Raw genomic sequence first — 18,683 nt, 5'->3', positions numbered from 1 at the left:
AATAAAAGAAGTATATTTCCTACAAGGATTAGTGAAGTTACAATTGTCGATTAATGTTTTATTAAATTAAAATTAGTTCCAAACGATTAAAGTTGCAGAAAAAAAACTGTTGTTGAACTGTCATAACAGTATAGTATAAAAATTAAGCTCCTACTGGCTTTTATTGGTTGTTTCAGAGCAAGAAGGGTCTTAGTGCTATCAATCACCCCTGTGTGGTGCTGCTCATCCCCTCCTCTGCTACCCTGCAGCTAGCAGAGCTTATCGTGAATGCTAGTGCTACTTAGCATTCATTCATGCTGACTAGCATGAATTAATTTGATGACGGTGGATAAACGGATTGGCTGTAACTGTAAGTTATTTCAGTTACTCATTAGCACATTTAGCAGCGTGTACATGAGATTGACTGACAGGGTTAAACCCCGCCTCCTGGCTCTGATTGGTTGTTTTTGGTCTGGAGCTGTGCATTTAGCTCGGGGAGGAAGTGAAAGAGATCCATCTGTCTCATAGCAAATTGTCACAACATAGTAATAGTGTCAAGAAATACTTTTAAAAAATATTTTTTATAAAAGTTACATACTGTACCTCAGACCTTCTTTAAATTTTTTTTTGTTTGGCCGCCGTCCAGCAGAGGGCGCTACTGGTCATTTTTAACCGGAACCATTTATACACAAACACAAACGGTCCCAAGATGTCCAAGTTATGAGGGAATTATAATTGTTAAAAATAGTTAAAATTGTATGTTAAAATTATTTTAAAAATGTAATTGTTAAAATTGGTTTTTTTTTTATTTAAATCATTTTTTAAAAAAATATAATGTTCTTTTTTTAAATTCAGCATTATGAATAATTTAGCCCTTCATGTTATTGAAAGATGGTCGACCCACTTGATGCAAGAGAAAACTCAATTTTAACTCGCTAATCGATAAGTTTCATCCCTAATGAGGAGCCTATTTTTGACTGTTATGTTTTATGTTTGCTTATATTTTATTTTAGGATCTGGAATGAACCACGTGGACCAAAACAAACAAATAAACACAATTCAGTGCTGAATTGCTGGGTGCAATGACGTGGTTGTTCTCAGGGTGTGAATATATTTAAATCTCACCTCAAATACAAAAATAGAATACAGTGTTGTTTGTTATTTAGAAAAACCTAAAAATAAAAAAAACTCAGACTAGTAGCCAGTTTAGAAGTGCTGTTTTTATTAAAATTTGATTACTTACGTAAATAAACAGAAAGCTGTAAGTTTTTTATGTAGAAATAATTTGGAACATATGAACCAAGGCAACGCAAAAGAGCAAACAACAGCGCCTCCCTGCGGCCAACTGTGGACCAATGAATTGTGAAATAAGTTTCCCATCAACATATTGGTGGAGCACAGCTGTTTCCTGTTAGATTAAGAATAGTTTCCAGGAACAGAAAGTTTTTGTCATTCAAAGAAAACTGGACACAAACCTTTAAAAACAAATCCTGCAACAGACGCCTTTAGTAGTTTATCTTTACTTCTCAAGGATACAGAAGCTTTTGTTCCAACAATTAATCTGTTTTCTACTTTTTGATAACTTTCTTTCCTTCTAGATTGTAAAAAAAAACTCCATAGAAATGGGTAAATGTATTAAAATGTGAAAGAACTTTCTGTTAAGATTTCTAACAGGTTTTTCTTTCTTGTGTTCATGTTAATGTTTGAGAAATGTAAAAATATGAAAATTTCAGTATTTAAACAGAAATGTTTCTGAATGTACCAGGAGATACACAGTTAAAATACGATACAATTTCAGTTTTTCAACACGAGAAATGTTTAAAATGTTTTTTAATGTACCTGGAGAAATACTGTAAAAATACTGAAAATTTCAGTTTCGTATTAATAGAAATGGAAATAAATTAAATATGATGAACATGCTGAAATTCTGTACTAGAGTTGATAGAAATGTTCACACAATTAATGCAAAATTATAATTTTCTAGTAGGACATTTTCTTTTTTAATGAAAATATTACCTACAGTGTAGTTAATCATTATGTAACATGTATAAATATTTAGATCTTTTTAAAATAACACTTGATATGTTGTTTGGTGAAGTTCATAAATTGTCAGATCAACTGTGAGCTGCAGTTGGATTAAAAATAAATATATTTTTGTTTGGGGAATCTGGAAATGATGACAGTGTGAGACAGATTTCTGGAAGGAGAAACTACAAACAGAGTAGGTCACTTTATTTAGCGTGACAGAAATACTTTCACATTGAAACCAAATAAAATCCTCTGCTAGCATATTTTCATATTCTCTGAAGTCTTATCTGCATCTGATCATCTCATCATGACAACTTGCTTCAAACATGATATTATTTGCCTCCGGTTCATGCAGGAGAGTCCATTTTAATGTAAATTGATAATGGCTGCAAGCTTTTTATTAAACGTTTATTCTTGCTAACATAAGAAAGCAGTGAATTAGAACAGATGTGTCCCTTTTTGGCAGCAGTCAGCCTGCTGATTTGATTTTTTTTATCACTCTTTAAAAAAAAAACTTTGGAAATGTTTATTGGAAATTATACATTTTTTAGATTAATTAAAAAATTTCAGATATTTTCTTGCAATTTTTCAGCTTTTGGAGCTCAGGAAACCCTATGGTTTTTCTTGAACATTTCTGAGATTAATCCCAAAATTTCAGATTTTTTTTTAGGAAGTTTTTGACTTTTCAGGCTCAGAAATCCCCAAAGTTTTTCTTGAAAATTTCTGAGTTTAATCTCAAAATTTTATAGTTTTTCTTTTATAAGAAATGTTTGACTTTTCAATCTCACAAATTTCGGAGGTTTTTCTTGAAAATTTCTGAGAGTAATCTCAAATTTTCCTTTTTTTTCTTGCACATTTTCACCTTTTGGAGATCAGACATGTCCAAAGAAATTAATCTTAACATTTCAGATTGTGTAATTATTTTTTGTAGGAAATTTTTGACTTTTTAAACCCAGAAATTTCCAAGGCTTTTCTTGACAAATTCTGAGATTAATCTCAAAATTTCGAAGATTTTAGGCGGAAATTTGCTATTTGTTTTTCCATCAACTATTACCCTAATATGCCGTCGTAGAGATGACGTATTAGTCGTAGAAATGTACTAATTCGGTCTGGCCATGAGTTTTTTTTAATGCTCTTATTTTGTGTTTCCAGCAGAGGGCGCTGTAGGACGATAAAACACTCTCTTTAATCTCTGATTGCTGAAGAGGGCATTGTTACTTCTTTAACAGTACAGATAAAAAGGTGTATTTGGACTCCTTTTCCCACTTCTGACCTAAACAACTCTGTTAAGTAACACCAAGTGGGTTGAGTGCTTTTCTCCAGAATATCTTGTGTGACTATATTGCACAATAACAAGCCCCGTACTTTGAGTCAGACAGTTTGTTTCTGCTTTTTCCTGCTGCATACCAAGGCGACCATTCAGGCAGGAGGACAAGAGCAGTATGAGCCAGCACAACTTTTTTTTTTCTGGTGATTACCTCATGGAGGTCAGCCCCCCCAGTGTGATGCAATGAGTATATATGTAAATGGACTACTGAGGTCTAACCAGAAAGAACAAGATTTAACCAGCCTGCGCCTGATTTGAAGTTACTCACTTCCAAACTTCACACAAGTTTGATGATAAATTCCAGCAGTGCACTGAGAGAAATGCCCATTTGTGTGAAGTAGAAGCAGAAAAAGGGCTGAAAACTTCTGTAATGACATTTGCTTTTACAGGAAATCAGCATTATTGTGTCATAAAGTTGTAAAAATGTTTATCTTAAGTAAAAAAAGCATCCTTCTATGTTTGTATGGGTTAATTTAGCTTTTTATTAGCATCAAACTTGTTTATATCTATCTGCGACATTTAAAGTATTGTTTAAGACTTTGTATTTATATCCTAATTAGACATTGCATTGACTTCCATTCATTTTGGTTGGGTAGTAACTAGTTACATTTACTTTAATAACTTTTCTTTTAAAAAAAGATGTACTTTTAGGAGAATTTGTACTTTTTACTTTTACTTGAGTAATTTTATTATGAAGTATTATGAGGGGCTGTTTAGGACAAAAACTATATTTTCTATATTTTCTTCTGCCCAATAGTGCATTAACACTTATCCAAATTTGAACCACTTCTGGAACATTTAACCCTAAGAAAAACATGACTATAGGTCCACTAAAGTTCTTTAGAAAATAGGGGCAAATACCAGAAAACATGAACACAATGACCTGCAGGTTTGCGGATTTCCGTTGTACTGTTTATGCATTCATGTCTTTTCTCCGTAAAGATGTTTATGATAAAAACACTCTGCAGTTTCAACCTACCTGCTTCTTTATTTGCATAACCAATGACACAGTCAAAATCAGTCGGGGCGTGCAGCTGTGGACATGCAGGACATGTAAATGATAAACCACAACAGTTACCAAAGCAGAGGCCTTCTGCAGACCTTTATGAAAACATCTTATCTTGCACTCAATACTCAGAAGGACTTTAGACATGTTTTATCAACTTGATTGATATTTTCCTTAAAAGTGGAGTGCTCTGTTTGTTACTAGAAAAGTCTGTTTTCATTTTTGCTGCAGGTAGACATTCATTTAATTTAATTTATCGCATCTGAGAATCACATATTGTCAAATTAATTATTCCAAAAGATAAAATAAGAGATTTTCAATCCAGAAATGTTGCAGTATAATCTTTATGACTCACAGTTTTTTCAGAAAACATGAATACAACAGGTTAATAATAAAATAAAGGGTTTGTTTTAATGCAGAAATGTTATGTTTGGGTCTACACATCAATTCTGGATTGACATTGACCAGGAGACAATCACTGGCAACTTCTATGAGGAGGGAAGGCCATGAGGTGGCTGTGTTCAAGTATGTCACAGGAAAGTTAAGTGGAATGAAAAAAGCTTTAAGTCTTAGGAAGATTTACGAGGCAGTAAATGGAAATGGAGCTGGAGCTCAGCGAGATACAACACAGATTTATCGACAGGATGGACTGAACCGCTGCATTCTGTTGAAGAGATTTAAAGAAATGCTTTTGTTCAAGTGTTGTGGTATTTGTTGATTCATTGTGGCTTTTCTTAGTTACATTTTGTTGCTGTGTTGTGGCTTTTCTTAGTTCGTTGTCTCTTTCTGTTGTTGCATTGTATCATTTCTAGTTGCGTTGTGGCTTTACTAAGATGGCGTCTCAGTTGTGGCTTTTCTTGATTGCATTGTGGGTTTTATTGATTGCATTGTGGGTTTTATTGATTGCATTGTGGGTTTTATTGATTGCGTTGTGATTTTTCTTGATTGCGTTGTGGCTGTATGTTGTTGCATTGTGGCTTTTATTGATTGCGTTGTGGCTTTTCTTAATTGCGTTGTGGCTTTATGTTGTTGCGTTGTGGCTTTTCTTAGTTGCGATGTGGCTTTATGTTGTTACGTTGTGGCATTTCTTACATTTTGTTTTTGTGTTTTGGCTTTTCTAAGTTGTGTTGTGGCTTTTTGCTTTGTTGTGAGTTTTCGTAGTTGCGTTATGGTTTTTCCTTGTTGCATAATGGCATTTTGTTGTTGCGTTGTGGCTTTTTGTTGTTGTAGCTTTTTGTCTTTGTGTTTTGGTTTTTCGTACTTGCTGAATTCAGTGCAGAAAGTTACCTTCAGCAATATCACGTTTGTGGCTTCATCCAGAAGAGAACCAGAACCGAACCTGTAAGCCGGATCTACAGTTTGTGTAGTGTAAAAGCAGCATACACACAGCCAGTCGCAGCTTCTTCAGTGGCTCTCCAGGAAAGATAATAGGCTTTGAAATCTTGTTTATTAATAACAAAGGCTCTGGGATATATAGGCCAACTGTCTGGGAGGAGCTGAGTGACTGTGTCTGCTCCAAGGACGCGGTCACACCGGCAGGGGCGGAACATGACAGGTGAAACAACAAAATCAAAATCTTGCAGAGAAGGTGTGGATGAAGCTTTTCACTTTTCCTTGACAGCATTAGTTAAATATTAAGACACACTTCCTGGAAGGTTGCACTTCTGACACATGGTGAATTTAGGAACTGCAAACTGATTTCAAATGGTTTTAGTAAAGTGCAAAGGTTTTGGAAAACTCCAAAGAGACATCATTGGAAGAAATATTAGACAATTAATGCTTTAAAAGTAGAGAAAATGCATCAATTTTGAAGTTAGTGCTACTTTAAAGTAATGCAGAATTAAATTTTACATTAATTTAATTGGATTAAATTCAGACTTCATATTAAAATTTAGAATATTTGGATTCTTGCTGGAAATAGAGTTGCGCAATATGGACAAAGAACTGTCACAATATATTTTTTTATCACAGTTTTGATTATCATAATATGGCTTCAAAATAAAAGTCTAGTCTTAGAAAATGTACACAGAGCAATAAAAATTCTATTTAAAAATACAGAAATCTCAACTTACCTAAAGGTATTTGCATGTACAGTAGAACATTTGCACTCAGTAGTCGAGTTTCCTTTTGCATGAATTTCTGCCTTAACCCGTTTAATCCCACCGGCAACATTGCTGCCAGACATTTTTTTTTACTTCTGGAAGCTCTAAAAGAAATTTTCTTACTTTTGGCAGCTAATTTAAGTTTTTAAAATCAAAAAATAGAGTGTCTACTCTAAGCAGTATCAATTTCATGTATCTAGTGTGAAAGTATCTCTCCACATGACCAGATCTCTACTTCCTGCCTGTGACCCTGGACGTAAATGTTTGTCTCATACCTGTACAAGAGGAAGTCAGTAAAATATTTAAATAAACAAGTATAAATAAAATATTTTGAACATGTGTTTTTTCAAGTGTCTTCTACTGATATATAAAGAAAATTTTATTCCTTCATTCATCTTTTGATCATAAGAAGAGCAAATGTAAGCATGGCAACAATTGTTGCTGCTAGCATAACACATAGACAGCACTGTGCTGTGTACATAGATTTGCTGTTTATTCTATATGTCCTGCTGTTCCCATACAGGTTAAAACCATCAGATATTTTAGATCGTCTAGACCTGAAGGAACATCAAAATGATGTCTTCTACATCACTGTCGTTCCCACAGCTGAACCCTTCACCTTTTTCACCCCCCAAAAGGCCACAAAGTGTGGCCTATGCACTGAATGACCACTACAAGATGACGCCACGTCTGAAACTACTTTAGGACACAGTCAAGGTGTAGTTGTTGGTCTGCTAGAACAGGGAGAATGTCCTCCCATTCGCATATTTGCTCATACTAACATTTTCACCTGATTTTGCCTAATTGATGCCAGAAGCCCATTAAAATGCTGCCTACATTGTTTTAAACTGTGTGATTGTGAGCGTGAGTGGGAATAAAAATAGCAACAGGTATTTTGTTCCATATAACACAGTAGGAGTGTAACAGGTAAACCTTTTATGGATGCAAACTCTACTAAAAACCCACCTGTTTAGAACTGTACTTGAAACGTAATCAATTACAATTTTATTGATGGAACTTGACTTAATGTCGTGTTTTGATTGTTGATTTTATGTTGCTTTGTGTTTCTGTGTTTGTAATGATGTAAAGCACTTTGAAATGCCTTGCTGCTGAAATGTGCTTTACAAATAAAATTTGATTGATTTTGATTGATTGATGAAATAACTAAACGAGGTCAAAGGTCACTCGGTATATTGAAACAATGACATCTGGATGTGGCATTGAATCTTTATGCATCTGAAATATTTCTGAACACTCTTGTAACCATTCTTTGTTATAATAGGTTATGCATGTCATGATTTTCTTATTTTTCTATGTGTATAAATAGGCCAGATTTGTGTAATTTAGACTATGCAGTTTCCCACTGGCAACAATCGTTGCCGAGTATAAAACCTACATTTTCACTAACATAACCAACATAAAATGTAATAATTTATAAATACCATGTGTTAGGTAGGTCCAAGGATTGAGATGCATGCACTTATTTTGCAGGAAAAAATTTGGGATTAAACGGGTTAATGGACTCTTGTTGACTCTTCTGTCTCTCTTCTTCTTCTCAACAACACTTTATAAATTCACTATGTGGCTTTTAGATGAAGCTAGCCAGCTAGCTATTTAGTCATAGTGACACCACAGTCATATAGGCAGGTATTTATCTCCATAAATGTGTCAGCATATGTAGATTCTGTTCCTCCCGTGCTAGTTCCAAAATTAATTTACAAATAAAATGCAAAAGGCATCTTATTTAGTGGAAGAGAGGACTTGGGATTCATTTTGAATCTCCTCTAAGCTCTTGTTTTTTTCTGCCACTCAGCTTTCCATTAAAGCTCAGTGTAAACAGTGAGAATAATCTTTAAATTTATCAACAATATGCAACAGCTGGAAGCTGTTGTTGGTACATCTGTGTACAGACTCCAGTCACAGTTAACGTATCATAAATCTCCCTAAACCTCTAAGATCCAAGTTGTTTATGAATGTTTCCTTCCTGATGTTTTTCATTCCACTCAACTTTCCATTAATGTGCTTGCAAAAAGCACACTGTGAATGGCGAGCCTCTCATTTCCGCGAATAACACTCCATAAAAACGAAACTCTTTAAAGCTTATCAACAGAATGCGACAGCTGTCGATACACCTGTCTCGTGGCTCATTAAACATTGACTCTTATCACAGTTAATGTATTATAAAACGTCCTAAAACTCTAGGATCATCATAGTTTAGGGAGCTTTTTCCCCTGATTGTTTTCCTTCCACTTAACTTTCCATGTTGTCAGCTTCTTAAGCAATGAAAATTTGTGTTAAAAGATCCTTTTTAACTAGTCTGTAATATTCGTAGTGAAATTATTTTTCAAGCTTAAAGTCACAAACAAGTGATTTAAATATGCTACTATGTAATAAATCTATTATTTTTCTTTCTATAAATGAATTATTCAAATAATTTAACAGCTTTGATTTGTTTATTATAGATGTTTGTGCCTATGTTTGTGACTGAGTGTAAGACTACATGTTTTTTGGTTTAGTTTTTGGATGAAGGTTGAAAAATGTCATGCACAAATACATATTGCACCTAATTGGGTATGGAAAAAATGCAAATCATGACAAAAAAAAATAAGCGTTGACAGTGTTGCTGGGTAAATGGCATTTTGAGAAAAAAAAAAATCCTTTCCGAGTGACTTTATTGGGTTGTGTACTCTCTCCTCTACACACGAAATCCCAGTATTTTTCCATCAAGAACCGCGCGGCACCACGTGACCGCAGCGCAGGAGGAAGAAAAAAAAAACACGCTGTCATGTTTGCATCCTCTCTGTGCATTAAAAGCGCCTAATTTGCAAGAAAATACGCAGCATGTCGCTACATGTCCTGCCCGTGATGCTGCTGACACTGATATTTGCAGTCTCCCCGATATCTGCAGGGCTGTCAGTCACTCAAGAGGAGCCAAAATCTCCTTGAGGTCGCTTTCTAACCCCGGTGATCGCATAACCACTCCCACTCGTGGCTGGTGGAAAATTACCAGCTTACAAGCAACAGGCAAATGAATGGCGCTTGCGGTTCATCATATCGTTCAGCCCCTCTAGTGTTACCTGAATGTGACAGTCGCTGTCATTGCAGGGTATGTTGCCTTAAAAAGTAGCAGAACATTCACTCCGACGGGTTATAATCGTAAAGCTGGGCTTGTTTTGCTAATTTTGTGAAATATGCCTGGGTTGTAATGCATTTTGTTAACTTATTGATGATATAAATAAAGAAAAATACCATTTGAATGAGAGGATATTGAGTTTGATGCGCTGAATCGTGCAGAAGTCCACTCTGCATGGGAGTCTGCCCTCTTTTTCTCTCCGGGCGGAGAAGTCGCGTGGGCGCTTGAGCGAATTGAAATAGACTGACAGCTCATCTAGCCAATGGGACTCTGAGAAGGGAGTCTCCGTCATGGTTTCAGCCAATCAGCGCGCCAGGTGGGCGGAATCTCGGTCCAAACTTTTACGCGGCGCCATCGGCTGAAAACTAAACCGAGATGGAATCTCCCAGTCTGAACCGGTTTCAACCGGTTGTGAGTTAGTTGCTTGAGAGAGGAGAGGAGGCGCAGGCACCACAACCTTTATACCGCCCCGCCGGAAAAATCACAAGAGTAACGAATTAATAAGTGAATCAAGGTTTTACTTTTATTTTTTCGTAAAATGTATCGGAAAGGAAGCTCGCTCGGTTTTCCGTAACTGTAGTTTTGGGAATCTAACATTCTTAGCAGCTAGGCATCATTCGCTGCTGGAGCTGGATTTAGTCAACGCTGAAACAGCAGCAAAAATAGGAAATCTTTCCAAATCAACAGTGAAGTGCTTCACTGTTAACCTTGTAGCTTCCTTTGGCAAACGCCGCTCTTTTGAGTCAGAGCCTTGGACTTTTAGGTAGGTAACCAGGGTTAAATGCAAACGTGCTGTGTTTTTTTAGTACTAAAATGCATATATTTGTAGGGATAAGTATATATGCTATTTAAACGCTACATTATATTGTCACGGTGTTTTTGAAAATAAGTGAATTCGGATAGCATTGCCAGCATCAGTAGGGATAACCAAGCAGCCATTGACTGACCGCTAGCTAGCGTTCGCAACTGTATTAGTTAAGCTAATGTTAGCAGTCAGGGGGAAAAGTGCTGTAACTTTTGTCATAGGGAGAAATTGTAGCAAAAAGTGCGACAACGCAGATGAATAAGTAACCATGTGCTTTCTGGTTAAACCCTCGCCTCTCCCACTGACTGTAGCAGCATCCACTCCCGAGCGGATGTTAAGTTTATGTTGCTAGGTGCGCATCGTAACCTCTGCTATCTGTATCCAAGCAATACCGGAAAGAGTTTCGCATCAAGAATAATGCACACCAACTTCATAGTGGTGATGAACCAGCTTGATAGTAACGTGTTTGCATGGGCGTCCTCTGTCTCTGGCATCCTTGGTGGGAGTGGTTGTAGTGAGCAGTGAAAGGACCACATGTGACCAGTTCGTGTAACGACTAGCTGCAAATGGAGCGTCATTTGCGGGCTAATTATAGCATCGTGTGCGCGTTGTTTACACCCGTCTCGGCAGAGATATTGGGAATAACTTCCTACTGAGCTCCATGTCAGATTGAGTGTATGTTTCTAGCCTTGGATTTGAGTTGGAGTCTGTTTTGGGACTGAATTCCGTTACATGCAGATGTAAACAATATGACGTCGCTTTGTATATCCGGCACGTGGCTCGTTAAAACCTTAATAAAGTGTGACTGTAGCCCTTGGTGTGTTGTAAGCAAGCTTGCTTCAAACCGCATGCTAAGGGTCCTATAAGAGGAAACTGAAATGTTTGGTCTACACAAACTAAGCAAAATCACTGACTTTTGGATTTCTGTTGCTTGCTCAACTTTGCTAATCGATGTTGACCTATTTTACCTTTTAGTAGTCAAATTTTGCAGCCAATCACCTGTTTAATTTACATCTTCAATAGTTTTGGTGTTGTATAGTCCAGGCTGGGAATATCAAGAGTTGTTATTCTGCCTAATAACCTAGAATAAGCAAAGCTGAACCATAAGAAAGATGAATGAAATTTCTTCATCTATTCATCTTATTTCCTCCAAAACATTGTCAGACATGTGACACCATGAGTTTAACTTCTGAAAGTGACAGCTCTCTAAATGATGTTTGTGATGTTTGTCAGCTGTTTGGACTCATTTCCTAACGAACGGTTCACATGACTTTGCCCACTGAGTGTGCTCTGTGCATTCATGACCCCCTCCCTGTCCTTGTTACAGAACTCTATGCCAGCAGTTATGACAATATTAGCAGACCATGCAGCACAACAGCTGCTGGACTTCAACCAGAAATTGGATATCAACTTGCTGGATAATGTGGTGAACTGCCTATATCATGGCGTGGGACCTCAGGTACGTTGTTGGCTTCATTAACCCAAACCGGACCCGGAATAATCAACAATCTAGTTTCTCTTACCATATTCTTTTCTTTAAAATAAACTGTTTTGTTGGTATGAACCTTGAAAAGTTCCCTCTGTTTTTGTATCGCAGCAAAGAATGGCGCAGGAAGTGTTGACACACTTAAAAGAGCATCCAGATGCGTGGACAAGAGTGGACACCATCCTGGAGTTCTCGCAAAACATGAACACCAAAGTAAGCTCGCCATAATTCAGAAAGTGAAGCTGGAAATGCATTTAATTTTGCTTTGAGGAAGATTTCTATTTGAATAAAACACATATTACAAGCTCTTTATCATGTATTGATAAAGTATTATACTGTGTTAGCCATTTAGCTATGCACATATAACTCATTTAGAAAGTTGACCCATGCAGTAACTTGCAAAAGTTACAAAAAAGGAACCTGAACCACCCAGATAAACATTTGAAGCACATAAAAGCCAGCAGCTTTTCTCTCATGTACAAATCTGGCACAGTTTTCTACACTTCATGAGTAGAATAAAACAAATGTCATTTTAGTTTATGGCTTTGTGCACTCAAGAGAACTGAATCCACCGAGTTTCATTTTGTTTTTTAACCCTAAGAGAGCCAGAACTGCAAAACTGAAACTGACTCCAACTTTGAAAGCATTTTAAGTGCAGCTTCCTCAAAGTAATATGAACATATGCATTGTTTAAATGTGCTTTGTTTTTGTTTCTGTAAGATTGCTTTTAATGATTGACAATAAGTCGCTGATGTCTGAGTTGACATGTTAATAGTACTTTTCTAGGTTTAAATATGTAATTTGCCAAATGAGTAGAAGAAGAGAGGAAGCCAAAGGTAAACACCTTCAAACATTTGGCTTTTGGTCTGGAAATAAAGTAATTGTAACATATATTTTAATGTAATACATTCAGGTTGTGACTATTTGATATTAATCACAATGTTCCATTATGTTTATGGCTTGTAATAGGAAGAAAGAGGGTGTGTCATCCCGTGCATCTTGACACAGCTAGGCTTTGACGGCAGGCCTCCAAAAGGTCTACCCTTTTTTAAATTACTTTTGACTGAATTTTGTTCATCCATTTTTTTTCCTGCATCTGTTTCACTGGACAGAGGGGGAGTGCAGGCTGCAGTCAGTAGGATCCATTGTGCTGAGACAATTTTTAAATGATTTAATTTCAGCTGTAGGGATCACGGCTCTGTTCCTGACTACGCTCTCTTCTTTACTTCTCATCTTTCCTTTTATTTCCTTTTCTTTTGTTTACCTCAATTAAATAAAAAAAATGGCCAGAACCTTTTATGGTAGCAATCTTTAGAAAAGATTTGGGAGTTTCTCTTCTTGCCTCCTGTGCTGGTTTTTGCACTTTTGGAGTTAAAGGTGAAATAAAAACGCATCAATCCATGTGTTCTGCCATTCAGTTGACACCTGTGAGTGTTGCACTGTCACTGTGCCTGTAAGGAGATTTCACCTTTAATCTCTCAGCATATATTATCTGTAGCACTTTGGTGATCCTGCTTTAATAACATCCTATTCTACAAGTCATTCCTTTATTTTTTTCCCCCCTCTAAAATTCATGTTCTCTTGAACTGATGATCCCTACCGTTGAAACAGTCAACTCAAGAAACAGTGATATCTCTGAAGTAAATGTTTTATTTGCCTTTTTTGTACGTAGAACTTAACCTGCGGCTGGTCTCGCTGTTCCTTATGACGCACCAGATAAAGAAACGTAGTTTGGGTTATAAATGATGAAATTAAGTAACAATTCAACACACTGAAGTTGGAAAAAAGGCCTGATCTTGGATTGGGTATCAAAAACATTGCATTGTTTGGAGCTAATTTCCGAATAAGGATTTTTTTGCTGGGATTAGTGGATAATATTTTCTTAAATAAAAATGCATTAGGCTTTATTCTCCTGTTTAGGTCTGGTTTTGTTCAAACCTCAACCTTTTTAACTGAATCTGAGGACAGGCACATATCTTATGCAACAGTGACCTCTTTTTTAAAGGGTACAAGCAATGTGCTATAAAATGTAAAAGTGTTGGTTTCTATAGAGATTAATGGGAGTAAAATGGTGCCACTCTGTAGAGGAATCAATTCAGTCATGCCCATGTAGATTTATTTAAAATTAACATGGGGTATGTATTTATATCATTGCAATGGTGACGGATTTCCCTCCATTTTTTTTTGTTTTAACATTCTTAGCTGATTTACAGTGTTCACAGTTCAGTATTCACTGATTTTTTTTCCCTAGTTCTTGGAAAGCATGCCTGTTTTGCACATTTTGTTCTTAAAGCAAATATGAAATATTCCAAAGAAAATCCAGCTTGGGAAGCTGAAATACAGAGGCACAACACTACTTGACACCAGCCAATCCAGGAGTGGCATTTATTTACTTTGGCTCTGATTGACTGTAGATAAGGAAGCCTGTGATTCTTAGCTTCTGCTGTAGCACCAAGACGCCTTTCACTGTGCATATTACTGCTTAATAAAGTTTAATTTGGTGATTTCAACTATTAAAACAGGCAGTTTTAAGCATTTTTAAATGCTTTTAGAATCTGAAGTATAAATACTTAAATCAAATCTGCAGGTTAGCAGATTTTGCAGCTCTGACCTCTAATCCCCCCAATCCCACTGTACCACTTAATAATATTTTCTGCACTCATTAATAGATTAATGAAATATTTCAGTCAGGCCACCATTGTGCGGTGAAACACCTGCTTTTTTTATGTGATGAACTAGTTTTGTGTTCCTGCCTCAGTTCATGGGGTTGGGAGTTATTTTATTTTTTTATACCATTTAACCGTCCTGCTATGTTCTGGTAAAACTAGATTCACTTCCGTTTTCTTTTATGACTACCTGTAATATAAAGCATTAACTTGGATTGAAAACAATTTTTTTTTATTACTGTGGCATCGATAGACAAAGAAATAATTGTAAGGATAAGAATTCAATCAGAAGGTATGTAAACTGTTGCAGTAAGATTACCAATATACCACTTTAAAATGTTGCATATTGCCCATGTGGGATAGAATTAAACAATGCACCATCAGGCCTGCATGATAACAAATTCAGCTAGCTGATAAATCGTTAAAACATTTTAGGGGCGTGCCATGGTGGCGTAGTGGTTAGGAGGCCTTGAGTCCTCGACGCGGCCGTCGCGGGTTCGACTCCCGGACCCGACGACATTTGCTGCATGTCTTCCCCCCTCTCCTTCCCTGTTTCCTGTCAGCCTACTGTCATATAAGGGACACTAGAGCCCACAAAAGACCCCCTGGAGGGGTAAAAAAAAAAACAAAAAAACATTTTAATCAAACCAAAGCACCAGACTTTTGTTATAGAGGTTTTGGTAGAAGTAAAGAAAAGAGAAAAACATTAAGTCATGTACATGGAAATTATTAAGCTCGTTTTAATTCAACATAATGTTAATTTTTTTGTTGTGACAGGCCAATGCACCATACCAAAGTAAAGGGTCAGATTATGAGCAGAAGAAGAAAAGCCAATGCTCATTTTGAAGACAAACAATTAGGGCTGGACAATAAATCAGTAATGATAAATGCAGTGATAGACACATGATCAGTATCAATACATATTCAATCTATAGAATATACATTAAACTCCAATCCAGAACTGCACAGCATTATGGGAGATATAGTTGGAGGAAGCTGTTTAGTTGCTCAACCTCTCACGGCCACCTAAGTAAAGTTGGTGGCATCAACTAGCTCACTTGCTCTTTGGTTACCTAGCAACTCACTCATTCTTTGGTTACCTAGGAACAACCTGTTGAGTAACTTGCACAGCTGCAGTTTCATTTTTCTCCACGGTGCCTCATAACTGATTAAACCTAAAACTAACAAATAATGGCATGGAGTGAAAACTGTGGATTAAACAGGAAAGTTCACGCCACCAGATGGGAATATTTCAGATATTTAAAACAAAAAAACTAATCAATAATTATTGATATCGACTGATATGAAATGTTTGTCGTGATACGTTTTTCAGCCGTATCGTCCAACCATATGTACAGTGATTAAATATTATTTTCTTCTTTTCATTCTCTAAGTAAAACTGTAAATTTTTGCGGGGGAATGCATTTGTTGAACTAAAAATATTATAATTTAAAGCTCATATTAGCCTACAATTTAGAGTTACATCAACTCCTTAGAAAAAACTTTGTGAAACTATCAGAAAAAGAATTGTACATTTACACAACTACAGAGAAGGACATTGTCAAAGTCTGATGCGGACCAAAAACACAAACTCTGGTCCACCTACAAACCTAGATCTAACTTCGATTGAAGTGAACTCTTGCGTGGTTTTAAGGCGTCTGTAAACGCCAAGCGGACCAGAAAGTGGACTACAGTGTAAGGTATTCTGGGTAAATACAACCAAAACAAACGCACGAGTCTAGCGGTAGCGGGAGAAATGGCTTTTTACAAAAGACAAAAGGTAAATCCTACAACTGTTGAAATCTGACGCCGCTCCATTTTTGGTTCCTTTCAAGAAGGAAGTTGCGTTTAGTGTTGTCTTCAGAAGTTTGTCTGGCGTTTCTTTTGGTACTTCTTGGTGTACAGGTTTTTCTAAGATTTTTCTTTGTTGGACACAGTGCAGCGTGGAAGCAAACCACTGAAACTGAAAACATAACAAATGTTGCAACTTTGGTCCCCAATCATACCAAGTCTAGTGGAAAACTAACCAAGAAAGAAAGCCCTGCTATATTTCTACAATGACAAAGGGGGAAAGTCATCCATCCAGAAAGACTTGACCTTACATGTGTAATGTATAAGTCACAGGAAATCCACAAATTCTGACTTGCAGATCCAGTTCTTGTTTTTAGGAATTATACCAGGTGTTATAAAGTAACCCTGCCTAATAAAAGTTTTCATCTAATGTGCGAATGTATAGATTCCTGAGTGTTTATTTATACAAAGGTATAATCTGTCATAGGCCTGTCACGATAACAAATTTTGCCGAACGATAAATTGTCCCAGAATTTCTTGCGATAAACAATAATACTGTTGTTTTGGACCATTTTCAAGTAATGTAATGGTATGAATGTAATTGAGTATCTTTTATATAATCAGGAAAAACAACTAATTGAGATTAAAAAAAATTATTTTCCAAGAGTAAACTGACCAAGACGGCAGCATAAAACATGCAACAAATCCCAATTATAACGGTGACGGCATAATAATGCAACAACAAATTCTCAAAAATCAATAAACTTTAAATTCTAGTGAACATTTAACACTGGAACTGGAAAACATTTTAAACATCAAAAAATATTTTATATTTTTACAGACACTTCAAAATGAATTATGAAGTGTCTGTGAACAAAATTATCCTTCAGAAAAAGGGCTAGCTGAGACCAAAATACCAAACTGAAAACTTTTATCCTCCAGTTTTTGGTAGAAAGAGAAACAATAAATTATGCAAATAGAAATTATTGGGTTTGTTTGAATTTATCATGCGATTAATTGATTTATTTCTTATTGTGACAGGCCTAGTCTCTCGTCTCGTTAAGTAACAACTTTCATCACTTTCTCCTTTATGCAGTTTTAATAAAGCTATGGTTTAGTTTTCCTGAGCTATTTATGTCTTTTTAGCCTCAGTTACTTAAAAAAATTAATTTTGAAATGATACGCTGTGAAATATCCAATTGCAAGTTCTTGATTCCCAACCTGAGATGGCCTTTTGTAGCATTTTTGACCTCAATCTGAGGCGTCTGCGCTCTGCATGGTTAATAGGTCGGCATATGTTTTTGGTGCCTTTTGCTAACTGGTGCGACGCTGGAAGTAACAGCAGGACATCTGCAGCGTTTTCAGCGTAACGCTCTGTGTAGAGACTTTCATAGGCAAGGTGCAAAATCTGCATGAAATGGATCAGTCCAATCAATTTTAGAAATCCAGGCCACAACAAACTGTTTTTGGTTTGTATTAAGGTGACACAGTTCTTGTTCTCAAGTGTTGTTAAAGTTTTTTTTCTCCCTTGCTAATGCTGCTTCCTTGTTGCATTTTTACAGTACTATGCTCTTCAGATACTGGAAACAGTTATCAAAACAAGATGGAAGATTCTGCCCCGAAATCAATGTGAAGGTAAGCGTTCATCCTGTGGTGGATGTAACAGTACTCGGCGTTTAATGCGGGTTTAAATGTTGTGACGTGTGGTTGCCATGTTGAAGAGTATTCCCCTGCTAAGCATGCTAGACTGTTTTCTGCTCCACTGGCTTGCACTCACTTTTGGGACCAGCTAGAAGAAAAAGCAACTAAAACTCAAACACTCCAGCAGTTTTTTAAAATTCACTTAGATTTGTTGGCATCTCTTAAAAGAAGTACATGAATACTGTCACTATTTAAATGAAATGAAATGGTAGCACCCTGGCTTGCAGTTTTTATGTCAGTTTGTTGGGATCTGATGGTTCTGATCTGCTGCTTTGCCCTCTTGGTGTCATAGGGAGTGAGGAAGGGGTAGTTTGACGCAGTTACCCTCTCCACTGTTCCCTGTAGAGTCCTATGCAGTTTTTGGGAAATTTTCTGGTCACAAGAGAGACAGACTTTTCCAGAAATCTCAATGTTCATTTTTGCCTTGATGTGTAGCTGAGGTAGGTTTTTGGTAGAAGTAATATTAGGGCTAGGCTAAGAGATTTATTTATTTTTAATTACGAGAGTAGGCATTATATTATGAGCACAAAGATGCAATATTACCAGAAGAGAGTTGGTAGATTAATAGAAAAAGTTGTTTTAATTAGAAAATAAAATTAGAGAGTTTTTAAGATCTAATGTGAGCAGTTTGGCAAACCGTGTGGTTCTTTCTTCAAAAC

General features: G+C 36.5%; 1 protein-coding gene and 1 long non-coding RNA gene across 5 annotated transcripts in view; one reads left to right on the top strand and one right to left on the bottom strand.

The window, feature by feature from the left end:
- Window positions 1–835: 835 nt before the first annotated feature.
- On the bottom strand, window positions 836–13,646 carry LOC116713169 (uncharacterized). Its single transcript, XR_004337809.1, has 3 exons — window positions 13,635–13,646; window positions 9,420–9,421; window positions 836–899 (listed from the first exon to the last, which is right to left on the bottom strand). It is a non-coding gene; the product is annotated as an uncharacterized LOC116713169 (long non-coding RNA).
- The window catches only part of xpo1b (exportin 1 (CRM1 homolog, yeast) b), a 29,479-nt gene continuing 20,763 nt past the window's right edge, over window positions 9,968–18,683 (top strand). For 2 of the 4 annotated variants that reach the window (XM_032553184.1, XM_032553183.1), the window contains exons 1-4: window positions 9,968–10,338; window positions 11,708–11,839; window positions 11,978–12,079; window positions 17,886–17,958. In XM_032553184.1, coding sequence (XP_032409075.1) covers window positions 11,714–11,839; window positions 11,978–12,079; window positions 17,886–17,958 — 301 coding nt within the window. In that variant the 5' untranslated portion in view covers window positions 9,968–10,338; window positions 11,708–11,713. Of the gene's footprint in view, window positions 10,339–11,707; window positions 11,840–11,977; window positions 12,080–12,835; window positions 12,903–17,885; window positions 17,959–18,683 lie in introns of those variants that run through there. The other 2 variants (XM_032553185.1, XM_032553186.1) reach the window with 2 other exon arrangements.

Source organism: Xiphophorus hellerii, chromosome 22 (genome assembly GCF_003331165.1).
Source record: "Xiphophorus hellerii strain 12219 chromosome 22, Xiphophorus_hellerii-4.1, whole genome shotgun sequence".
In the NCBI taxonomy this organism is placed as follows: domain Eukaryota; kingdom Metazoa; phylum Chordata; class Actinopteri; order Cyprinodontiformes; family Poeciliidae; genus Xiphophorus; species Xiphophorus hellerii.
This window is presented reverse-complemented; position numbering and strand designations above follow the sequence as displayed.